Source organism: Hyla sarda, chromosome 7 (assembly GCF_029499605.1).
Source record: "Hyla sarda isolate aHylSar1 chromosome 7, aHylSar1.hap1, whole genome shotgun sequence".
NCBI lineage: Eukaryota > Metazoa > Chordata > Amphibia > Anura > Hylidae > Hyla > Hyla sarda.
In genome coordinates this window covers 58,417,636-58,430,301 of record NC_079195.1, presented here as the reverse complement: position 1 = coordinate 58,430,301, position 12,666 = coordinate 58,417,636, and the positions used below count along the sequence as shown (strand labels likewise).

The 12,666-nt window shown below is 48.1% G+C and overlaps 1 protein-coding gene across 2 annotated transcripts in view; it reads left to right on the top strand.

Moving 5' to 3' along the window:
• The window catches only part of LOC130281679 (alpha-2-macroglobulin-like protein 1), a 79,628-nt gene that overhangs the window by 49,505 nt on the left and 17,457 nt on the right, over positions 1-12,666 (top strand). For both annotated transcript variants that reach the window (XM_056529153.1, XM_056529152.1), the window contains 2 exons: positions 1,254-1,326; positions 2,740-2,885. In XM_056529153.1, coding sequence (XP_056385128.1) covers positions 1,254-1,326; positions 2,740-2,885 — 219 coding nt within the window. The remainder of the gene's footprint in view (positions 1-1,253; positions 1,327-2,739; positions 2,886-12,666) is intronic.

Genomic DNA, 12,666 nt, shown 5'->3' with positions numbered 1-12,666 from the left:
CCCCGTGTGAGGTCACGCTCCGCCCCTCAATGCAAGCCTATGGGAGGGGGCGTGACAGCTGTCATGCCCCCTCCCATGGGCTTGCATTGAGGGGCGGAGGGTGACGTCACACGCCGCCGGCCCTGTGTTCGCCGGTAATCAGACCCGGAGCGAACATGCTCCGGGGACTAATTTTAACTGGGGTGCTGCGTACAAGATCACAGGGGTCCCCAGCGGCGGGACCCCCGCGATCCGGCATCTTATCCCCTATCCTTTGGATGGGGGATGATGTCTAAGCGCCGGAGTACCCCTTTAAGTGCTCCAGGTTCAGCATTCCTCCAGTCTGTGTATGACTGTTATCTCGAGCCTTTCCCAGGATCCTGTTCGACTTGGGACAACAGATGATCACAGAGGACTTGTCTTCTTCTTGTCTTCCCTGATAAACCAGCCCCTTTGATGATGTGAGCGGTCCTGGCTTAGCAGTCCCCCATATGTAATGCAAATGGCATGAATCCTCTCATATAACAACATTTCCGAAAGATTTCATCAATGATATATATAGTAAAGATACTGTCAGAGATAATTTCTTTTGAGGGTTTATATGTGCTCAAACAAATTTAGGCAGGAAAAAAGGAGGACTGTTGTATTCTACGAGAAATTAGTTGAATAGCTGTAGAAATAATGTTGGTTCTTTTAGATCACAATAAAGCCATGTAAGGGCTCCTAGATATCGATCTCAAACACAGGAACACACTGTACTGGTTAAAGGGGTACTCCACTGCCCCAGCGTCCGGAACAATGAGTTTCAAATGCTGGGTGCGGGCTGCGGGGGTCGTGACATCACGGCCACGCCCCTCTTAATGTCGTACCACGCCTCCTCAATGCAAGTCTATGGGAGGGGGCATGATGGCAGTCACGCTCCTCCCATAGACTTGCATTGAGGGGCCATGGCTTGACGTTACAACCCCCGCAGCCCGCATCCAGCATTTGGAACTGAATGTTTCGAACGTGGGGCAGTGCAGAACCTCTTTAATCTACTCTTTATGTTTTCTGTTACGATCTGGATGTTATCTCTAGCTGCAGGTGGTGCTCAGTGCCATTACATACATAATTGTGGGAATTCTGATAGACGCTAGGCACATTCTGTGTCAGATCTTGGTATCTGAGCTATAGTGATCTGGTGACTACTTTTGTTATAGTAGTTTAGCAATTTAAGAAAAACCTACAGTATATCCTATTTCTATATATGTGACCTGTTCCCCCTGTTTTCACAGCTTTTATCCAAAAGTGGAATCTTCTCTTACAAGGAACATACAGTAGATGTTAAGGATCAGGCAAAAAGCCCAAGTGAGTAACATGGTCATCTCCATGCGGAAAAATATTGAACAGAACTCATGGAATATGAAAACACATTGGTTAGGCCATGACTAACTAGTTATTCTCCTTATACATCATAGTAATATGTAATATTTGTGTGATACAATTAAAATCATTTAATTTCTTGTCTTGGCTAAAAGTGTCACTGACATTTAGAACCACTCGTGACATTTTACTTACCTGGCGCCTGGCCTCCTCAGAAAAGCCGGCAAAAGGATGAAGAGGCACTCCTAGTATAAATGTCAGGCAGTGATCTATAAGGGTATTGCCTTATAGGCAGGCTTCTCTGTATAAGGAACAGCCAGTCCCTTCTATAGATCACTGCCTGACAAGTGCTGCACAGACAGCAGCTAGAATCTCTGTATACCGCCTTTTCATGTATCTACTCAAGTTCACTGGCAGGATCTCGGAGATCTGGCTGCCTGAGCATCATACATAACATGATGCCCCCTGTATGGGAATCACCCCCTCAGTCCCCTCTGCACACACTGTAATGTAATGAAGTATCCGCCCCTCTGACAGTTCCCTGAATCATCAGACAGGCAGTAAAATGCCAATATCTCAGGAATAGTGGGACGTAAAAATTTACTTTAAACACCTCTACACTCTGGGCACCCTAAGCTATCACATGATGTTAACAACTCAGTATGTTTTGGGTGACTATAGGCCCTCTTTAAATGCTTTATCCAGTTAATAAAAATGTATCTGATATCCACAGGATAGGGGATAATTGTTTGATTGTGGAGGATCCAGAACAAAGCCAATCTTTTTCGGCTGAGCGCTCGGACCCTCACCTTCCAAGACAAACTGGCCCTTAACAGTGATGGCACACTTAGCCAATTACCAGCGGAGGCAGGACAGAAAAGACTAGCATGTCTCGGAAGGTTGGGGCCGGAGTGAGGTGAGTCGGGCCCCATTCTGGATTTTATTTTAGGGGGAAGGAGGAGGAGCAGGGTCCCAGCTGTTGGACTACCCACGAATAACACTTACCCCTATCTTATGGATAGGGGATAAGTTTTTATAAGCCGGAGAACCCCTTTAAGCTAAGTTTGTAAAACAATACAGCATTTTAAGGGCTCTTATATATATTACATAAATATCACACCATGTTTCATCAGCATCAAATAATGCCATAAAGCAGCAAACGAAAAGCATACAGCTCCACAGACTTACATACTGTAAGGCCTGACCCTAACTATATCCATGATATATATATATATATATATATATATATATATATATATATATATATATTAATTAATTAGCCAAACCTGTGCAATTTTAACAGGCAAGGGAAAATAAGCCACTGACAGACAACTCTACCGTGTTTGACTGGTTTAGTGGTTTAGCAATTGATTTACTTGATTTTTTTCTCATTTTCAGATCTGCAGGGTTCATTCCCTCTAAATTTCCATGTGGAGGAAGGTTTCTTTCCTAGATTCGGTCTTCTTGTTTTCTCTGTTCTGCCCAATGGAGAGACAATTGCAAGAGCCAAAAATTACATTGTTTCCCCATGTGGAAAAAGCAAGGTAATAATAATAATTAATAATATTAATAATCATCATCATCATCATCACTCTTTATTTGTATAGTGCCAACATTTTCTGCAGGACTTTACAATATAGAGGGAGCATATACAGATATATCTCTCCTGCAGCCCCCCCCCCCCCCCGTCCCCGTCATCAGCTGCATGGAGCGAAGTTTGTTCCGTGCCTGATGACTCATGATACAGGTGACGTCACGCACCGCCCCCTCAATGCAAGTCTATGGGAGGGGTCATGGTGGCCATCTTGCTCCCTCCCATTGGCTTGCATTGAGGGGGTTGTGACATTGCGATCCTCCGGGCCCTGTATCGTATCAGGCACGAAGCAAACTTTGCTCCGTGCAGCTGATGACAGGGGGGGGGGGGGCTGTAGGAGAGATCGTGGGGGTGCCCAGTGGCGGGTCCCCCACGATTTGACATTTTCTCCCCTATCCTTTGGATAGGGGATAAGATGTCTAGGGGCAGAGTACCCCTTTAAGTTAGTGACCCTGCAGCATGCAGCTCATTTCCCAATAATGTCTTTCTTCTAAAGAGGACAGTGAGAGGTGACACCAGTAGAGAGATATTCATCATTCAAAACAAAGATCAGCATCCCCCCTGCAGAATGACTTCTGTAAAGGTTTCCAATTCAACTGAATGGGACAGGCCCTGTCTATCGCCTTCTATGGCCATGGGTCCTGTAATAAAGCAGATCTCTAAATGCTGTTAAAAAAACAGCTCAGGCAAGATGTTAGCCTCCATAATAATGTACAAAAATCAAATATTAAAGCTGAAAATTATAGAATAGAAACATATTCAAAAAATTTAATTTCATAGTTTCAGTATCTGTCTTTAAACTGGAAAAAAAAATCAAGGCGACAAATTCCCTTTAAGAATAGGGTCACATGGGAGCTAACCCGCATCGTATTTCACACTTCAGATGCACTGCCGGCAGTCACAGAGCTGCCGTAGCTCTATTTGTCTGCTCGTAGCTGTGGATTTCCCATCGGCAGTCACGAGCAGACACACAAAGCTGTTGCTCTGTGACTGCCGGCAGCGCATCTGCAGCATATATGATGACAGGGCATCCAAAGTGCTCTCATGTAACCCTATCCTAAGGGTATGTTCCCACATAACACACCAAAATCCTTAGCAGATAACCAGCACAAAATTGTACAGATTGATTTGTGGATTTTTGGGGAACTTACATCTGCAGATATTGGTGTGGATTAAATTTGTGTTATATTAGTGTCAAAGGAAAACTGCCAGCTACCCCCACACCCCCCCCCGTACTAACCAGCTGTACTGGAGGAGGACGCTGATCAGTTTGAAGCTTACCGTGCCCGGTCCACCGCGCTATTCGGCCGTAATCTATTTTTGGTATATGCTAATGAGGTGCTAACTGGCACTCTGAAGTCAGTGCCGCTGGTTACAGCGCCGACCAGCTCATCAGTATTCCTCCCCTCTCTTTTCATTACAGAGCGGGGAGAAGAGAAAGAGGCGGAGGGAGGAATATTGATGAGCTGGGCGGGGCTGTGACAGTCGGCACTGGCGTCAGAGTGCCAGTTAGCCCGGCCGGTGCCAGTTAGCACCTCATTAGCATATACTGAAAATAGAAGATTACGGCCGGACGGTGCAGAAGATCCGGCCATGGTAAGTATCAAACTGATCAGCTGGTTAGTGCGGGGGGAGAAAGCTGACAGTTTTCATTTAAAGAAGAAAGAAACAATGTATTTGACATGACCTTTTGTGGATTTTGGGTTTCGACAACAAGATCTGCAAAAACTGTGGATTTACTGTGGATTTTAACTTTCCTACTTGTACATTACTTCTTTAAAAAAAATCTTAATCCTTCCAGTAAATATCAGCTGCTGTATGGTCCAGAGGAAGTTGTGTTGTTCTTTCCAGTCTGACCACAGTGCTCTCTGCTGACACTCTTTTTATTAGAAAAATACAAAACTTATCAAATACAAAACACAAAGCAAGCTTAACCAGCTATAACATAAATAAGAAATACTCTAGAACCAAAAACAAAACCTCAAACAAAACCCTGCCTAACCGGCCAGCCCAGCTTTACTAAGATACTAAAATACTAAGATATTAAAATATGCCCAAAATATCGAAATCAAACACTCACACGCTTACCGACAATGAACATAAGAAAAATAAATAAATAAATAAAATAGCACAACTTGGCTTGTCAAAATATAAACATAAAAGTTATCATTACCCGACTATAACTCAAAACCATCCATACTTGGGAACACGCAACAAGAAAACTAAACAGAAACCTCAAAAAAAAAAAAAATATTATGTTTTTTACATTTTATTTTGTATATTTTTTTTACTTATTTTTTTACATTATTTATATTTTTTTATCTCTTATATATATATATATATATATATATATATACATACATACACACATTTTTTTTTATAAACAAAAAAACAAAAAATAAAAAATAGCAATAATAATAAGAATAATAATAATCAAAATAATCATATCACACATACATTCACTTACAAAATGTCCAAATTAACTTGATCCTCTATCCGGGACTAATGAAAATACCAAAGAAAACATAAAACAGACCAAATAACTGAAATAAACAAAATAAATCACATATCAACACAACAACTGGTCCGGCTACCATAACGCTATAACATGAAACAATATGAAACAATATAGATATAACACAATATACGTACAAAATTACTAAATATACTATATAAATAAAATATAATATAAACAAAATATATGCACTACAGAATACACCTACAAAATCAATAGAAAACCCTAGGAAAAACCCTACACTAAAACTGTACCCTCACCCATACCACCCCTCCTGTACATGGGTCAGAGCCCATACCGTTCTTACAGTTCACAAAGTCCAGTCCTTAACTGACCCATGTCAGGTCCCCCAAAGATGAACACCACCACCCACAAGCACACCCTCCCCACCTAGCACTCCTCCCAACCAACTTATACACAAACTTATACACACTGAACCACAAACCACTTTAGGCCCAAGTTTGGTCGCCTGTAAGCCCTTCATACCATATCAGCTTAAAAACAAAACAAAAAGCTAGCGTGCACATGCATCAGCCCACCACCAGGGAGAAGGATGGCAGACTTGATACATTCAAAATAATTTTACACTCTTTCCCTAACTCCCCCTACAATTCTCCCTAATCCTATCCCTCCATTGAAACTAACCCTGTTCTCATCCTATCTCTATCCCTATAACACTGTCCCTAACCAAAATAAAGGTACTCTACCTAAAAGGTCTCGTACCTAGGGCACATCAAAAGAAAACCCTCTCCATAGGAGAGAAGCCCTACTGGTACCAAGACTGCCATACTCCAAAGACCTGATCTTCCCGAGGTCACCAGTGATGTTCCTACAGACCTCCACCTCGGAGAGGATTTTCTGTTGGGTCGACACTAAACACCGTGCATTCCACGTGTAGTACCTAACCACTAAACTAACTAAGAATAAAGTGCCCCGATCTTGGCCACTCAGGTTCCTGAATGCCCCATAAGCCCACTCCTGATAGGTAAGGCCGGCAAGTTGACTCCAGCCGATGGAAGCGCCCACCCTGTTGTAAACCCCTATATTAAAGGGACAATGAAGCAGGAAGTGGTCCATGCTTTCCAGCGTGTCCCCGCACTCTTCTCGGGGACATCCCCGGTCATCAGAGTTCCTACACTTCAAATTGTCCCTCACATATAGCTTCCCCTGAAAGCAGCGCCAGGCCAAGTCCCAAAACTTCTGGGGGATCCTTTTCATGTTTAAAAGGTACAACCCCACCCTCAGATCCCGACCTGGGCAGTCCCTGAGCGCCAAAGGCTTCTGGAAGTGGGTCAACAGAACCCGTTTGTCAATGAACTGCCTTGACTGGGTCCTGATCTCCCACACTCCCAGACCCCACCGACGTATCGCCTTCAGAGTCGGGGTAGCGTAAGCCGGAAGATATCCATGGGGCGTACGGAGGTCCTTCACTTGCCCTCCTGTCTCCCATTCCTGGAAGAAAGGCCGAAACCATTCCCTGCAGGAGAGTACCCACGGAGAAGCCCTCTCTGACCAGAGGTTTGAGATGTTAGCTTTCAAGAAGGTGTTGGTTAAGAACACCACAGGGTTTACCATAGATAAACCCCCTAGTCTCCTCGTGCGGTACGTAACCTCCCTCTTGACTAGGTTCATCCTGTTTCCCCATAACAGTTGGAAAAACAGGCTGTAGATCCTAGTGTAGTAAGCCTCTGGCAAGATACATACGCTGTCCAGATAGATAAACAAGGGGAGCAGGTACGATTTGATCAGGTGTACCCTTTCCCTGAGGGTCATAGACCAACTCTTCCATTGGTCCACCTTCTGAGCGGCATCCTGGAGCTTACCATCCCAGTTTTTGGTGGGATAATCATCCTGGCCAAATATGATGCCCAAAACTTTTGCTGACTCTTGGGGCCCTGGAAAGGTGTCCGGGAGATCAAACGTGGGATCTCCCCCTCCCAGCCAGAGACTCTCACACTTATCCCGGTTGATCTTAGACCCGGATGCCTCCGAGTAGCAGTCCACTTCCGACATCACCACATCGGCCTCCTCTCGCGAGGACACGAAAATGGTGACATCGTCAGCGTACGCCACCACTCTCTGGGCGACATCCAGCTCCGCCAGACTCATCCCGACTCCCGCCAACGGCCCACAATCTACCCTCCGGACGAAGGGATCGATTGCGAACACATATAAAAGCGGGCTCAAAGGACAACCCTGACGGACTCCGGACCCCACCTCAAAAGAGCGGCCAGACCAACCGTTCACCAGTGGGAAACTCTCTGCCCCTGCATACAAGATCTTAAGCCAATTAACAAAAGGACTCGGTAAGCCATATCTCAGGAGGACGGAACAGAGGTACTCGTGGTTCACCTGATCAAACGCTTTGGCCTGATCCAGGGATAGCAAGTACCCCTTCCAGAAACCCGCACTACTCCGCTCCACTGCCTCCCTGACACTAAGGACCGCACTTAAGGTGCTTCGGCCTGGAACAGAGCAGTGCTGGGCCCCCGAAAGGAGCCGGGGTGCAAACTTCACCAGCCGATTAAACAGTATCTTAGCCAGAAGCTTCCTGTCCGTATTGAGAAGAGCTATGGGCCTCCAATTCTCAATACGGCTGGGATCTTTACCCTTTGACAAAAGAATCAGGGCTGACCTCCTCAATGACTTCGGCAGAGTGCCCGAGGAGAGACACTCATTGAATACCTCAGTCAAGAGGGGAGCTAAAGACTCCTTAAAGGTCCTGTACCACTCGGATGTTAAGCCATCCGGACCTGGCGACTTCTTAAGGGCAAGCCCCTCGATCGCCAGTCTCACTTCCTCTTCCCTGATTTCTTCTGCCAAAACATCAAGAGAGGGGTCTACCCCTGGCTCAGGAATGGTTTCAGTCAGGAAAACCGACATCTTGTCTCGATCTAGATCCTTCCTCCCCAAGAGGTGCGAGTAGAAGGATCTGACGACCTCCAAGATCCCTGATCTGGACCGATTCAGAGATCCTGTACTATCAATCAGTCCTGAAATGACTTTACTACTCACTGACATCTTACAGTTTCTGTAAGGGTCGGGCGAGCGGTACCTCCTGTAATCCCTCTCAAAAACCAAAGATGTGTGCCTATCATACTGACACCCCATCAGCAAGGATTTCACTCTGGAGATATCGTCTCGGCTACCTCCAGTCGAGACGAGAAGCTCGAGTTTCCTCCTCAGTCCCTGATACAGGCGATACCTGTTCAGGGACCTGAGGCTCGAGAGCTGGCGGAAGAACCCCGCAACCCGCTTCTTGAATATCTCCCACCACTCTGACTTACTACTACATAGGCCCAGTAAAGGTACCTGACTCTGAAGAAAATCCTCAAAGGACTGTCTTACCTCCGCTTCCTCCAGGAGGGACAAATTCAGCTTCCAGTAACCTTTACCCATCCGGGGGGTCTCGGAAACATTCAGGGAAAACAAAATCATACAGTGATCGGAGAACTCCACCTCAACCATGGACACTGCGGAAGAGACGGCTTCCTCCTTTAAATAAAACCTATCTATTCTAGACCTGCGACTACCTTGATGATAGGTGAAACCCGCGTGGCCCGAGGGGTTACGGATGTGGGCATCCTCTAGGCGAGCTTCTCTAGCTATGCTAATCAGTGCCACACTATCGCAAGTCAGCGGACCATTGGAGCCTCTCCTATCTTGGGACCTCGTGACATTATTGAAGTCCCCTCCAAAGATCACCTGCCGACTCGTAAAAAGAAAGGGCTTAATCCTCATAAAGAGATCTTTACGGCCCCGCTTAGTTTGCGGGGCGTAGATGTTAATGAGCCGGAGCTCCTGCCCCTTCATGAGGACATCTAGGATCAGGCACCTCCCCATTTCTAATTCAATAACCCGTCGGCATTCAACAGGAGCGGTAAAAAGGACCGCCACCCCACTATACGGCTCAGCCGCAAGAGACCAGTGGGAGGGACCGTGCCTCCACTCTCTCCTGGCTTTTACCATGGAAGCTTGATCTGACAACCTGGTCTCCTGTAAAAAGAAAATGTCGGCTTCAACGCGGCCGAGAAAATCAAAGGCTGCAAATCTAGCCGTATCAGATTTTATGCTGGCACAATTAATAGATGCCAGCGTCAATGAGGTGAGTGCCGCCATACAGGGTGATTGAGTTAGACGGCCTTCTATCCCTTACACCTTCTTCCTCTCCTTTCCCCCACCCCTATCTGAGTCAGAGGAAGACCCCTTACCCCTTTTAAGGCTGTGGGATAAATCCATCCCAGGATCTTTACCTTTGGAATCCAGAGTTGCCTTTCCCCTTGAGGAACCCACCTCAGGGGTGGAAGGCTTGGCGCTCCCTTGAGGCTGCACCACTTCCCACCCCTCTTCCTCCCCCTCAAGAGGAGGAGGCGAGATAGTATCCCCGAGGGCCTCATACCGATTCGAGAGGACGATCAGAGGGTCGGAGACTGGGATGTTCCTTTTCAGGTCTGGTGCTGTAACAGAAGAGAGGAACAGAACCTCCTTACTTTTTCCCCTTTTCCTCCTCCTCTTCTTTTTACGGTCACCATTTAGTTTCTGCCCTCCCTCCTCCTCCTCATCCACTGTTTCGTATTGGGAAGAACTGGAGGAGAGGGCAATCTCACCCTCCTCTCTGCGAATTCTCCCGACCTCCTCATCCAACTCAGTCTCACCCAAAACCTCAGATTGCTGACCAACTGAGCCCGTGCCTGGAGAGGGACCCAGAGCTACCCCTGGCACCTGGGAAATCTCCTGGACCCTCTCCAACCTGTGCTTCTCCTCTCGCCTCAGCTTAGAGGGGGTCTTGTGCTTCTCCCTCACTGGTTTTGGTGCCCCTTCTCCATGGCTGGTCCCCTCCCCCACTGAGGCAACCGACAGGCTCTCCCCAGCAGGAGTGGTTGCAGCATAGGAAAAGGAGCGCAGACACCGGCTGAAAGGGTGACCTAAGTCACCACACAAGTTACACCCAATCTGCCCATAGGTGGCTGCCAGGTGACCCACCCCACAGCAGAGGGCGCATATCTGCTGAGTGCAGTTTGCACTAAAATGGTTGGGGTCACCACACCTGTGACACAGCTTCGGCTGCCCTTGGAAGGAGACCTGAATCCTGTCACGTCCAAGGAAGGTGGCCGAAGGGATGTGGGTGACTGTGTTCCCTGAACGCCTGAGACGGACGGAAAACGTCCAGGCCCCAGACCAGATCCCGTGTTCATCAAAATTCTTTCGGGGGACGTCCGTCACCTCCCCGTACCTGCCCAGCCAGGTCATGATATCGTAGCATGAAAGTGACTCATTACGGGTTAATACGGTCACCTTCTTCAGCAGGCTTTGGCGGGATAACGCTTTTACAGCAAAATCACGCCATCCGGGCTCGTTCTTCATCAGCTCATAATTAGACCAGAAAAGATCAAGTCCCTCTGGCCTAACAAAGCTGACGTCAAACTCGGAGGAGCCGAAGGGGTGAATCAGGGCAAAGATGTCCCTAGCCCTGAAACCCATCTGGAGCAGAAGCTCCACCACCTTGCCCCTTTGGGGGCACGCATCATTGCCAGTCCACACCAAACGGGCCACATTCCTGCGGCCAGCCTCCTGCCCGGGTGTATGGAGGGACCATACGATCTCCCCATCTTTTTCTCGGAACGCTCCAAGACCATGTCCCTCCACCCAAAAAGACAGGTCCACCTCCTTTCCCTCTACCTGGAGCGTCCTCTCTCCTCTCCTAAGCGCCTCCAGGAGGCGCCGCTGCAAGTGACCATTTCCAGATTCCAAAAGTAAAGAACTCCCTGAACCTCCCGAACCCCCAGCCGCCACACTTGCATAACTCCTGGCGACTGGGGGGGCAGCCGGACCAGACCCCGACACACCAGAGCCACCAGCACTTACACCACAATCATTCCTCCCATCCATGACACTCCTCCTATTCATACCACTACCATTCCTCTCATCCACAGCACTACCACTCCTCCCATCTGCACCACTACCACTCCTCTCATTCACAGCACCACTCCTCTCATCCACAGCACTTCCACTCCTCCCATTCACAGCACTACCACTTCTCTCATCCACAGCACTTCCACTCCTCCCATTCACAGCACTACCACTCCTCCCATCTGCACCACTACCACTCCTCTCATTCACAGCACCACTCCTCCCATCTGCACCACTACCACTCCTCCCATTCACAGCACCACTCCTCTCATCCACAGCACTTCCACTCCTCCCATTCACAGCACTACCACTCCTCCCATCTGCACCACTACCACTCCTCTCATTCACAGCACTACTCCTCCCATCTGCACCACTACCACTCCTCCCATTCACAGCACCACTCCTCTCATCCACAGCACTTCCACTCCTCCCATTCACAGCACTACCACTCCTCCCATTCACACCACTACTCCTCTCATCCACAGCACTTCCACTCCTCCCATTCACAGCACTATCACTCCTCTCATTCACAGCACTATCACTCCTCCCATTCACACCTCTACTCCTCTCATCCACAGTACTTCCACTCCTCCCATTCACAGCACTATCACTCCTCTCATCCACACAGGTATTACTAAACCCTTTCAGTGCAGTAACTTTTTCACTCTTACTTTTGGCTGAGCTGGCCGGGATAGACTGTAATGTTGCTGGTGCCGATGTCACTAACTCTACCTCTGGCATCACATCTCTGCCACTGATGTCACTAGTTCCATCTCCTGACGTCACTTCCATGAGCAGGGCCGCCCCTCCTCCTTCACCATGTGACGTGTAGGAAATCCCCTCCCTCACAGGGGAAGTTTCCATTATGTCAGCACTTGCACTAAACGACCGCATGGACTGTCCAGCTGATGCCCGGACACCCCCCCCCCCTCACAGGGGAGTGCCCTGCAGCACCAGCAATTCCCAGGGGACCGCCCCCCACTTCAAGCCTGTCCTGCCCTTCCCTACCGACAGGACAGGAGGGCTTCTCAGCATCTCCCTCCGCCATCTTGGATTTCACACTGTACCCCCCGTGCTGGCCCCGCTCCACCTCAGAAGTGGGGTCTTGCAGAGTGGGGGGCCCAGCAGCCTGTACCGACTTCTCAGCCGGCCCAGACTGCTCGAAAGGACTAAATACAAAATGGGTGACTTCTCCCACTTTCCTCTTCTTTTTGCTCCTCTGCCCTCCTTCAGGGCCCAGATCATCACCAAAAGAAAAGTTTTGGAAGTGAGTGGGGGATTCCTGCAGGATGATGGCCCGGAGCAC